Source organism: Hydra vulgaris, chromosome 03 (assembly GCF_038396675.1).
Source record: "Hydra vulgaris chromosome 03, alternate assembly HydraT2T_AEP".
Classification (NCBI taxonomy): domain Eukaryota; kingdom Metazoa; phylum Cnidaria; class Hydrozoa; order Anthoathecata; family Hydridae; genus Hydra; species Hydra vulgaris.
The window spans coordinates 32956685-32969989 of record NC_088922.1 but is presented as its reverse complement, the minus strand read 5'-3'; the positions used below and the strand labels follow the sequence as shown (position 1 = coordinate 32969989).

General features: G+C 29.5%; 2 protein-coding genes across 2 annotated transcripts in view; one reads left to right on the top strand and one right to left on the bottom strand.

The window, feature by feature from the left end:
• The window catches only part of LOC100209699 (transmembrane protein 39A), a 70353-nt gene extending 65534 nt beyond the window's left edge, over positions 1-4819 (top strand). Inside the window, exons 5-7 of the mRNA XM_065792955.1 lie at positions 679-860; positions 3936-4056; positions 4430-4819. Of these exons, the coding sequence (XP_065649027.1) occupies positions 679-860; positions 3936-4056; positions 4430-4657 (531 nt within the window). The 3' untranslated portion in view covers positions 4658-4819. The remainder of the gene's footprint in view (positions 1-678; positions 861-3935; positions 4057-4429) is intronic.
• Positions 4820-9296: 4477 nt separating this feature from the next.
• Positions 9297-12476, bottom strand: LOC136078103 (uncharacterized). Its single transcript, XM_065792954.1, has 3 exons — positions 12452-12476; positions 10023-12244; positions 9297-9839 (listed from the first exon to the last, which is right to left on the bottom strand). The coding sequence occupies exon 2, from the start codon at positions 11823-11825 to the stop codon at positions 11055-11057; it is 771 nt and encodes a 256-aa protein (XP_065649026.1). The 5' UTR covers positions 11826-12244; positions 12452-12476; the 3' UTR covers positions 9297-9839; positions 10023-11054.
• Between the last annotated feature and the right edge of the window lie 829 nt (positions 12477-13305).

Sequence of the window (13305 nt, the reverse complement as noted above, 5' to 3'; positions counted from 1 at the left end):
TCAAGTCAAAAAACCTTTTTTAAGATAAAAATATATTTTTTTTAAAGTTATAAAATTTAATGTGTTTTCACATTTCTTTTTGTTTTTCTAATACTTAACAACTGGTTATACATTTTTGATTAATAATGATTTTACATTATATTATAGGCACATTAAAATTAAAAATTAGATTTAGGTTCTAAGTGGGTTTTTCTTATACCAATAGTTTAATTGGCCAACTTGAAATTATAGGAGCTTAAATATGAAAGAAAAATATTTTCTAAAAAAAAAAAGTAAATTTTGTTTAAAAAATTGTTTGAGTTTATACCTTTTTATCAAACATTCTTCTGTATGACCTTTGCTTTTTTATCATGCATTGAGTCTTAATGTAACTTGTGCTTTTTTATCAAGTATTGAGTCTTATATGTAATTTTTGCTTTTTAAACATTCACTCTTTAACTTGTTTATATGATATTTGCTTTTTTATAAAGTAGTCTTCTGTATGATCATTTCATTTTCATAAAATATTCTTTTGTGTGATCTTTGCTTTTTTTCATCAAACCTTAGGCCTTCTTTGCAATTTTTTTTTATCAAGCATTCTTTTGAGCAACCTTATTAATTCTTAATAATATTTTTGTTGTTAAATTTTTTTATTTTTTTTTGAACAGGTTGTTGTTAATATATATTTTTTTAATTTAGAATAAATCTTTGTTTTTTGATAAATCATGGGCAATACAACATATCTTAATTGTATTTGTAAGTGTATTTGTCTTCTTTATGAATTTTATGGTACCACATCATTATATTGATGGTCTCCACAAATGCGCTCTACACCTTGGAGGTTGGGAAGTATATGATGGACAAAAACAAACACCTGATATGTATGTAATTTCAGAAATCTTTTTAAATATTTTTTTGAGTCTTGTAGACATGAGATAATTTTTTCATTATCAGAGGAAAATCTTAAGGTTTATTCTAAATTTATTCTTAATAGTACTGAGGTCTAAACCACACTATTTTGTAAAATTAATGTTATCAAAAAGTGATTGATTTAGCGATAAAAATGACATGGGTTATGTTGTATTGTAATCTAATTTTCATATTTTATATAAAAGCATCTTCAAAAATTCAATTAATACATTGGCTAATTTCACATCTTACACTTACAAGGAAATATGTTAACAACTGTTTTTGGTAGCATATTGCCCAACTACACATAATCTTAAACAAAAAACAAAAAACAAAAAAAACTCAAATTATTGAGCATAGAGTATTAACCATCTTTAATTGATTGATGTACCAGTAATACAAAAGTTTCCTAATATTTTCTTTTTATTGTTATAAAAATTTTTTGTTAAAATTGTATAAACTTTAACTTCATTATTTTCAAAGTATTTGCTTATTCCAATTCATTCTTTTTTGTTTTTCTAATGTTTTTTGTTTCTTTTATTCAGGTTTTATACTATTATTCACATGAAATTCGACTTTCAGTAATAACTATTTATTAAACTATGTTTATGCAGACTAGATTATTGTATAATAAATAGATAATATTTCCAACATATTGTAATGTAAATTAAATTTCCATTTATACTTTCAAAAACATGGAGTTATGTTTAGGGACATAAATTTTTTATGCTATGAGACCTAAATTATTGTTTATGTTAAACACTGGTGACAAAAATTAGGCATAATTTTCAAACAAATAAAACTTATTGAATTTGTAATTAGCCAATTAATTGTCATGCTTTTTTTGTTGTTTTTCTTTATATATACTTATATTAGTTTTATCTTCCTTTATGGGAGATCTTTATAATGTTATTTAATCCAGTCATTTTAGAAAAAATAACCCAAGCTGAAATTTGTCACAATTTTGATATTACTATTTGATATTATGAGAGTGGAAAATTGGAAAATTCACTTTTGCTTTCATCTTTGCTTGACTGTGTCACTTGTTCCTAAAATATAATTAATAAAAATTGGTAAAAAATTAATTAAACTTTTTTGACACATTTTTACAATATATTTGCAGCACTGCAAAAATATTGTAAAAATGTCACAGCTCATTTTTGTTTTATTGTTCCAATGTAGTAACAATCAACACTGGATTTCATTCAGGATGGCATAAATATTTTTGAAGGCCACATTCTTTATAGATAATTGATTTTATTTTGTCTTCATCCATTGTTGTTGAAAAATTTTAACTTCTAAAGAACAGGATAAACAATTTAAAACAGAAAAGTGCTAAATAAAAATTTTTAAATTAAAATAATCTTAATTACCTTTTATGTTTCTTGGTTTTAACTTTCATTCCGTGGACATGGAATTTTTATTATTTTATGTTTTTGATTGCTTAAAAAAAAATAAAAATAAACCATTTGAAAAATATTCGAATCACTTTTAGAATCGATAGTTTTAATCAAATTTTTGAATTTCTAAACATTTTTTCTTCCATTTTTTAATGAGTTATGATATTTTACTTATTATTTTATATATGTTAATGGAATTGTTATTTCTCTATTTTAATTTTAATAATATTTAAAATTATAAATATTTTGAATTAATATGTTAAAATGTAAAGTTTAAATTTATAGAAAAATTTCAATAACTCAATTTCCCCAAAGGAAAAACCAAATTGTTTTTGGTGTTGGTGTTACTAAATGATATTACAAGATTATGTGTCAAACTTTAGCTTATTTAGAATTTTAATTTTAAACCTTGAGGTACCCCAGAAATTATTGGAAAAAAAGTTTTCCCCATTGAGGATGATTATAATACTGCTGTTGTAAAAAAGAAAAATTAATAATCTCAAAAAGTCTCCCCGATATAACATATGAAGCAAGTTTAAGGAGAAGACCAGCATGCCAAGCTTTATCAAAACCTTTTCATATTTCAAGAACTTGTCTCGCTACCTCTATCTAATACACAAGAGAATCTTTCAGTGTTCACTTCACAAGTCGGTGAATAAGTCAGTCGTAGAAGTAAAATATTGAAGTATTAACTATCATGATAGTTGGTGGGATCAGAGTTTTTAAAATTGAAAACAGCAGATGCTATTTTCCAGTAGATAGGTAGTTAAAGTGATGTGGATCTCTTACAATGGGTTAACCTGTACATTTTCAATATATACAATACATCTTCCAAAATGTTAAATGTCAATTTAAAAAATTTCCAGGTGCAAAATAATGGAGTGTGCAATTGCCTCCTCACACACAAAGAAACAGTAAATTGCTACAACCAAAAGATTATGTTTTAAATATCATTTGAAAATATACTATAATACTTAAGTATTTTAGTATATTTTTCACACACTTGTGTAAAAAGATTAGACAAACTTTTTTGGATTAATTCACATCAATGTGATCTTTTTTTATATTTGTATTAAAAGGAATTTAAAACAAGAAAGATTTGCAATTCAAGTCTTTAGCAACACTTTAAAACATTTTAATAAAATTCATTGTGAAAAAAAAACAATCAGAAAAACAACCAGAAAAACAGGTGTAAACAAAAAAATCTTTTACAACATTTTGTTAAATAATCAAGTAAATAAATAATCAGATAAGTAAAAAAATAATCAGACCAAATAAATAAATATTAATGACCAAGTAAATAAATAATCAGACCAAGTAAATAAATAATCAGACCAAGTAAATAAATAATCAAGACCAAATAAATAAATCATCAAGACGAAGTAAATAAATAATCAGACCAAGTAAATAAATATACTTAATAAAATGAATCTGAATTCTAGATAATTTGATATAAAAATCAGAAACATCCTCAATTCCATACATTTCTTGAAATAATGAATAAACCTACTATTCTTGAAATAGAAGTTGAATTAAAAGCTACTAATTCTCTGATGCCTACAGTCACGAAATATTTTAAGTTGAAAATGTGAAATTTTGATAGTTAATGATTTTGTTACCGTTTGACTTTCCTTTTTTTTTTTTTAGATGGTCTCCTTTAACTATATGGCCTCACTCAGCATTAGTTCATTATAACAAGGATGTGTTTCGAGCTTTAGAAAAGCAAAACACAGCTGTTCCTGGTGATAAACATCATTCTAGATTTTATGTGAGTAATTTTTCATATCCTAAATTTTTATGTTCACAAAACGCAATCTCAATATTCTAGAGAAAAATCTGAAGAAATCTTCGTATAAATGCCTTTTATAATCAACCTTATTTCGACTTATCAGGGACTTTTGACTACATAATTTTCGTGGTATAAAAAAGAAATACATAACATAAACAAAATGGCTTTTATTGTTTTACAACAAAAACATTTTATCATTTTTTATCTTTTTTTTTTTTTTTCTAATTCTATTTTAATTTTCATTTTAAATGTTTTCTATTATATTTTTTTTATTCACATAACGTTTGTATTATTCAAATATTTTTTTAACATTTGAATAAAATCGGCATAATTTAACTTTTTTTTGTTTCAGTTTATATTCAAAAGCCCTGTGCGTTTGTTAACCTGGCTTGCAGCATTGCAATTTTTTACAGTAATTTATCAGCTCTATGTAATGACGTACTCATCATTGTGGTATCAATGTTTATCGATGCTGCCTATATCTGTGTTTAGTTACTTTCTTTTGTTTCGTTTGTTAAGAGAAAGATGGGCTGTCCAAGCAACCATCGAAGAGCATGCTTTGTGTTCAATACAAAGTTAACTTTTGTATAAAAACATTTTAAATAAAACGTTTAGCATGTTTTTAAATTGTTAAAACTAAACTTGTTCAGAAACATTTTTAACGTCTTAAATAGGTCAATAGAAATTGTGAAGCCCTTGTAGTAATACATGGAAAGAAAAAAATATTGCGTTATTTATCTAAGGAACATATATTCGTTTTTTCTTAGGTAATGATCATGAGGGGGTCATGGTACTCATTAAGTATAAACAGTTTTTAAATTTAATTGTGTAGCACTTTTAAAGAGAATTTTTTGAGTGATTTTTAAGTTCTATAAAAAATACTATATAAAAATGATGTATCTTGGATATCCCAACTTTAGGGGAAGTTCGTCTACCTAGGGTCGAATTTTTTCAATGCCCAAATTCAACGTCTCAGACTTGTCTAAAAATAGTGACATTGATATAATCACATCTCTCTACTGTTTTCAAAAAATTTATCTAGTGTTACCTAATTGCAACACTTAAATAAATAACAAAATTGGCCACTAGTTCTGTGCACAATTAACAAATAATCAACGCCTAAAATCATAGTCCCAAAAGAAGCGCGAGAAAAAAATCTGCACCAATCAAAGTTCAATAATCTACCTCGTCAAGCAAACTCCTCACCCACACAACCCCGATTGAGAGGAAATTTATTGAACATCACATTCAGTACTTAAGTAACAAACAATATAATATACAAGAACTTATAGAAAAGTATTTCCTCTTAGGTTGTAAAACAATCTAAAATACCAGCGGCAAAAATTAACCATCAAAACGCGTTTTTGGATCATAACTTGCCGTAGCAACGCTCTCTGCGAATCACAATAAGAATAAAAATAAATATTTTGATGACTAATCACCTGACTGAGAAGCATCAGTGACGGATCCAAGGGTAGGGGGAAATGGTGGTATGCATCCCCATCAGAATCTGAAAGTCCTAAAATATCTTAGAAATAGAGAAACATTTGCTTTTTTTTAACACACGCAAATGTGGTACAAATACAAAAATATTTCGACTTCTCCCCCCCCCCCCCCTCCCTCAACCTTAAAAATCCTGGATCAGCCACTGAAAAGCATTACTTAGAACTTTAAAATTTTCAAATAAAGTGGAACAACCCTAAGTACACGAACTTGCCCAATGTGGATCAAAAATGTTATTGTAAAAAACTTCTATTTTCATAGATACAAGAGCTTCTATTTTTATATTACATTAAGTATAATTTTTGTTGTTGGTGTTGTTCATAGGCGTAGAAAGAATTTTTTGGTGTTCGAGATAGGTAACTTCTAGACATGGAGCAAACTCCAAACATTTATATGCTTATACTTATGTCAAATAATGACAGATGAGGAGGCTACTTAGTAGTGGTTATAGCCCTCTTTCAACTCTATAACTCCGAAACACGAACCTTAACGAACAAGGGCGCTGCGCGGAGAAATAAGTTAAGGGAGAAACCCCCTCTAATTTTAAAATCAATTTTTAGAAAAAAAAAATTTGTCAGATCAATAGCATATATAAAAAAATAAGAAAAATGTACAAAAAAAATAAAATGGTAACATGTTGCTATGGAAACCATAAAAAATTACCAAAAAACAGCAAAAACAGGTTTCACGCCGGCCAATATTGTGGGCAGGGAGCAAAATAACACAAGTTGAAATTTTTATATGGTGTTTATATAGAGAAGAAGAGTGTTTTTAGTTGAACAGAATTTTTTTTACAAATATAAAATTAGGTATTTTGAAGTCAAAGTCCAATATTCAATAATATGGTATTAAAACAGCATAAACAGGTGTAAAAAAAAAAAAAAACTATTCAACTTAAAACACTCTATACCAGTTAATAAACAACCACTGAAAATTTTAGAAACGACTCTTGAATGGTTGGCAAGCAATGTTGGCCGGCGTCTTAAATACTTCATACTGAGAAAAAAACAAATTATTAATTTTTTTTATTAAATAACACCAAAAAATGTATAAAAAAGCAATCATTAACCTCATTAAATCTAAAAAACAGTATTTAAAATCCTCCTGGTTCATAAGTTATACCCTCTTTTTCCAAATTATTGTCATTTTTTTAAAAAAATTTTGCTCTATTTAACTGTCGCCTCAGCTTATCTTTTCATTCATTCTATAATTAGATTGTTTTATTCTTTTATTGTTTACTTTATTGGAACCTTTAACCATGAAAGCACCTGGTAACATATTTAATTGTTCAAAAACTAACACTGAATCTTTCATACCAATATTAAAATTTGCTACCGCATCATATACACCAAATTTCAAATTATCGAGTGACACATATCTGGTATTCGATAATCGGTCCCAAATCATACTGTTGAACGATTCATTTGCGTTTTGAGTTTTCCCATGTAAACATTTTTTTAGTTCTGAATCTTTGCTAAGATCCTCAAAAATAGGTCTAATTTTCAAAATTACGTTCATTGGAAGACCTGGACCCAGTTTGATTGTGTTGATTTCATTTGCTTTATCAAAGTTGAACTTGCACCAACTATTGATGCCGGTAGGACAGTGAGGAAAGTGCAGTTATTTGTTTTGGAAGATGCAACATGAAATAATGTAGCCAATACGCTTGCCTTCATACCTGCTAAGTTTCCAGCATTTTGCCTAATAGCAACGCCAAAGAAATTTTGCAGACGATCGATTACTGCATATGTAAGACAACCACGCCCACCGAGACCTTTTTCTCTTTTCTTTAAATTTCGTAGTCGTGTACCAACACGTTTTTGATAGTGTCCCACACATTCTAACTTATTAACTTGAATGCCAGGGTAAGTATCTATGACATTAATGAAACTTTTACTGTCCCTGTCTCCTAAAAAATTCACATATCGCAGTTTGTACTTGTCAATAGATCTTAAAAACACACGTTTTGCACCAGTGGTCTCCATACTGCTTGCAGATCCTTTGTAATTGTTTTTATAAATGTGAGAGTTCCTCCATTGGGCATAGGTTGTAGGGTTTGTTTTTAAAAGATCTTTCTTTAAAAAGCAACCTTTGCAGAACCTGCACATTGGTTCGACATCCAAAACCTTTCCAGTGTCCATTGATAATGCAGAAAAGACACCGTTTAATGATGAAAAGCCTCTTCTCTGCCAAGTACCATCACATGACACACCAATATCAAAAACTTCATCGTTAGCAACATGTTTATGCAATTCTGCTACTGCATCAAACATGGTATCTTCAGCAACTTTTTGTGTGACAGCACCTATTTTCACAGGTAACTTATCATAATTATTTTGATTCATTGGTTGTGGCATATTCATTAAAGTGGTGAATATTTTTATACCAGAATGTCCCTGTCCAAGTGCACGCATTGCGTATACTGTTCTACAATTAATATCATATCCTCTGTTACATTGTTTTGAAGTATAAAACTCATTTTCATATTTGCAGTTAAAGTACTTGATAAGTAACTTTGAGGCAAGTCTTTTTTGGCTTGCATTTTTTCGGACAATGACAAGGATGAACACTCGCCACATTGAGGGCATGCTAAAGCACTAAATATATCAGATATAGAGCAATCTATAATCCTATATCCAGATATTTTCATTCTTGTAAAAGCTCTGGAACATTCAATACTTTCTTCGCAGATACAGATGTAAAAAATAAATTTATTCCAGATTCGTTATTTACTATTATTGACTATTACTAATATTATTGACAGCTGTATTATTTGAATCAATCAAAATTGTTACAGAAGGATTATCATTTAACTCCATTTCAATATTTTCTTTGCCAAGACTGTTAAATTTCTTCCCTAAGAAACCTCTCCTCCTTTTTTTAATTATTATTCTTGATTTTATTCTACACGCTTTACCCATTTTTTAAATAAATTAAGAAAATAGACAATTTTAAAAGCTTCAGAATAACAGAAAACTGTAATCTGACTTGATAAACCAGACTTTTTTCGCTCGCTGGATAAGTAAATAAGCCAAACCAAGCATTTTACTGCAGCTATTTAAAAATACACATAAGTTATTAGAATTTTTAATGGGGTGCTAAACCGTTGCTATGGCCATTGCTATGGTATAAATTTTAAGGTACCTTAAAAAAATACTAAACTTGAAGGATTTAATGATTAAAATCAGTAAAAAACAAATAATTTTGAATTCTGCATACATTAAAATGCATAAATAAATAAAAATATTTTTTATAAAATTTGGGTAAATTTAGAGGGGGTTTCCCCATTAAGCGCGGTACTACCAGGGACGTGGTGGGGATCGAACTAGGAACCTCTCGCTTATGCAGCGAGCGCTTTACCACTACACTGCTACCACATTAAGTCTTAGAATTTAAAAGAGCAGTAATTCTTCAAACAACAAAAAAATGGAAAAAAATTGTCAGATAAATACAATAAGTTTGTTTTACAAAAACTATTATTAGCAAAGTTCAAGACCATATTCATCACTTTATAATTTATTTGTAAATATATGGCACACATGCAGGGGCGGATTAGGCTTTTAAAAAGGCCCGGGAAATGCTATCATGAAAAAGGCCCACCAAGTGACCTTTTTTTTTAAATCGTATTCGCTTGTAACCTCACTTTTAAATACTTTTGTAACACTATTGAACAATAAGGACTTGTATACACTTGTTTAAAATCAATAAAGATGTCATTTAAGTACATGTGTTATATTTGTATTATAAATTCATATTTAAATCACAAAAACTAAAAATCATAAAAACAGTAACTTTTTTAATTCACCACTCAATTTAGCAAGTTCATCAATAATTTCATCGTTGGTTATGTTACTCAATATGTCCTTTTCAATGCACATCATCAACAGTGAGTCCAAGTGATCTTCTGTCAACTGACTTCGCAATCTTGTTTTGACACATTTCAACTTGCTGAAACTCCTCTCACAAGCCACTTGGGTAATTGAAATTGTGAGCATGAATTTGTAAGCCCTGTGCAGCATGCAGTAGCTCTTGCCGTAAAGATTATATTTTCGAAGCACATTGTAGCAACAGTAAATGCACGAGCGACACTTCTTTAGAGGGCCGCATTTATGGTTGGTGGCGTCATCTTCATTTTCAACCTCATCCTCATCAATCGTGATTTGATCAGAGCAATCGTAACTCTCTTCCAATTTTTTTTTTTAAAACTTGCCACTTTTTTGCAAAGTCCAACAGCTCAAGCAACAGCTGCGCTTCTTCGCCTAAAATATAAAAAGATAAAGATAATCTTATAAATATTCAAAATAAAGAACAAAAGAGATAACCTTATCAAATGCTAATTAAAAATTTAATGAAGTTTACCAATTTGGAAAACAAAAATACTTAATTACTAATAAAATTTAACAAGAAACCAATCAATTATATTTATAAGTAAATTTACACACCTGTTGCCGAAATATGACATGAGATTTTCTGAAGGGCTTTTTTTGGAATATTACATTCTAATAACTCAGAAAATCCGTTGGGGTCAAAATAACTCATATCAGAGTACAGTTCACCGTGTGATGCAAACCGAGTCGACAGACTTCTTAACACTGTGTCTAGAATACCATTGTGGACCTTTACTTCAAACTTTTTTAAAGGATCTGTAAGTGGATCATCATTTGCTAATTCTCCTGCCATTACTTTTCTTATTCTTTTGCGTACCATTGGCAAATCTGTCTGTGTAACACAATCACATTCTTTCTCGTCAAGAATGGTTGCGGACACATTAATGAAATGGTCTGCAGCCACCTTAACTTGATCAAAATTGATTGAGTCTGAATTTCTGAAATAGTTACTTTACCCATCTCAAACGCCTTTATGAAATTCAATCCAGACGTCTGTAGGTATTTGGACAGTGGTGTGGTTGACTCCATTATTCTTAGATATACAAATCCCGTCAGTACAGTCTTATACTTCAATAAGGACGTTAATAGACACTGCGCATCATAGCGTGCTTCAACACTTAATTTAGTGGAAGAGACTGCTATTTCCAGTACTTGAACGACGTCTGTGTATAATGCTCCTTCACCGTTGCGAAACGTACCAAAAAACTTTTGAAGAGCATTGTGTTTGGACCCCCATCTAGTAGCACCGATAACACTTAGTCGTTTGTGAATGTTTTGGCCATTTTTTATGTGATCAGTCCAAAGGTCCATTCTCAAGTAGGACTCACGAAAAAACATAGCAGCCTTTTGAAGTATACCAAAAAGTGTCATTGAAGCTTTATTACTGCTGGTGGCGTTTTAATTTAAAACATGCGCATAACACCATGTGTGAATGTGTCCAGGAGACGCTTTTTCTAAGAATGTAGTAAATCCATTGTATGCCCCGGCCATATTAGACGCGCCATCAGTAATATCTGACACACATTTAGTAATATCAATGCCATTTTGTTCCAAAACATTTGACATCAATTTGCACAGATCACTGCCTTATCCAGAATGTGAATCGACAACACCAATAAGTCGCTCCTCAACTTTGTCGGTAACGTATCGTAGGACTATCGCACATTTATCCGCTTGTGTTACATCTTGAGTTGTGTCAAGTTGCACTGAGAATATTCCCGCTTGTTGTACTTTTTCAGCAATGGCACTTTTCATTAATTTAGCAATTCCTAATATAATTTGGTTTACAGTGGATTTGGAAATGAAAGTATTTCTGTTAGCTCTATTCCTCTTATCCTGTTTATCATTCAGCATGCCTTTGTCGATAATTTCCTTCAAATGCGCTTTTAGAATTTCATCGTACTTCGCAACAAGAATCACGATTTCAAGAAATGTTCCATGATCCACTCTGTCGTTAGCCAAAACATTGATGGCTTCGCAACCAGCCTTACCTCGATATGGCATACCACGTTTACCAATCACTTTGACAATTGACACTACTCTGTCCACGATCAATCTACGATGTAAAACTTGCTGTTTTCGTAGACTATATTGCTGACCTTGTACCATATCTAGAATGGTTCGATTAGCAGAGAAATGTAGATAAGCCTCGACACATTCTTGGTGTCTCTTTGACGATTCGTGTTCCACAATACGTTGATGAATATGAGTCCAACTGTTAAAACCTGTTACAAACGAACTTGGTTTCTGCTTCTCATTTCCATGTGCCAAACAAACACTGCAAAACAGGCACTCTTCTTCTTCTGAAAATGAAAGAAACATACGCTGCATACCATCTTCAGGACGATAATATACCATTTTTGAATTAAAGTGACGTGTTTCAGGCTAATGTGGGTGATATTTATAAAAAGTTGTCAGTTCATTCAGGTGAGGCTTATTAAACCAATCATTCACTCGGGTAGTAGTTTTTTTGTTATCACCAGTAGGTTCAACCATGCTTGAAGAAGCTGTAATGTTTAGAATGAGGATTGGTTGGGTCATTTCATTTGTGTCAGTATGAACGCCATCTTCATCATCAAGGTCTGTTTGGGTCTCTTTAGCAACGTGAGATTAAACCTCATCAACAGGCTCAGCATCAGCATGGTGTTGCAGGGTATTTGAATTCAGTTTAGAAAACATGGATAGTAGATATTTAGTTGTTTTAGCATCTTCTCGCAGAAGCTTTATGTTTTTCTCACGTAACTTTTCATGTACACTTTTTCGCTTAGACATCACACCTGTAAAAAAATAAAAAAATAAACATTTGTATTAGCCTTTTAACTACTATGATAGTTTTTATTGATTATTTTTAAATAAGTGTTATGAATGGAAGACCTGCGACTGTATTGTTATTTGTGCGAAGTTTGTTAATCTGATTATTTTTAAAGAATATAACTTAAAATTTTAGAATATACTAATTTTAATATTTTTTTAAATAAACCTACATTTTATTAAACCTACATTATTATTACCTACATTATTATTAAACCTACATATTTATTAAAATAAACCTACATCTTCATTAATAATAAATCATTCATATTTATTTTATAAACTGTGTAGAGATTTCTTGTTAATATTATACATACTATATAAAATATAAATAGATTACTTTTAATTTTTAAATAGTAAAATACCGTATCAATAAAAAACCAATATTTATATAAATACCTAATTACTTTTTTTGTTAGATATTTTATATTATATTTATAATATTGTTTTGATTTAGAAAATGTTTATTAAAATAATAAATTATAAAAGAAGCATTACATTAAATTAAAAATTCTATATATGATATGTATAATAAATTATTTAACGCGTTTTTATTTAACTCGTTTTATTTAAACAATAATCTATAGTGAAAACAAAGTTGAATAAAGCAAAATCTGAAGTAAATTTCAACTCATAATTTTTATTACTATTCTAGAAATTTATTAAAAAAATTAAAGAAAATACGTTTTAAAATATTATAAAAATTTAAAATGTTGTATTGCTGACGGCCCATTGGGAAATATCCCGGTGTCCCGGTGGCCTAATCCGCCCCTGCACACATGTTCTGGAAGTTTTTCTAGTAAAATTTGTCAGTAAAAGTCGGTTTTTCTAAATTTGTCAGTAAGAGTTTCTTATAATTACACAACGCAACACGTACTAAAAATATCGTCGACATGAAAAAAGCATAGATATTAGTAACTTGTATTTGTTTATCATCATTATTAGGACAAAAGTAAATAATATCAATGAGTACTCTTTATAGTTTGCTTTAGAAAAGTTAGAGCATCTAAAGTTTTGTTATTTAAAG

Excerpts from the sequence above, each read along its gene's own strand:
- LOC136078103 (XM_065792954.1), bottom strand. The coding sequence starts at position 11,825 with ATGGTATATTATCGTCCTGAAGATGGTATGCAGCGTATGTTTCTTTCA.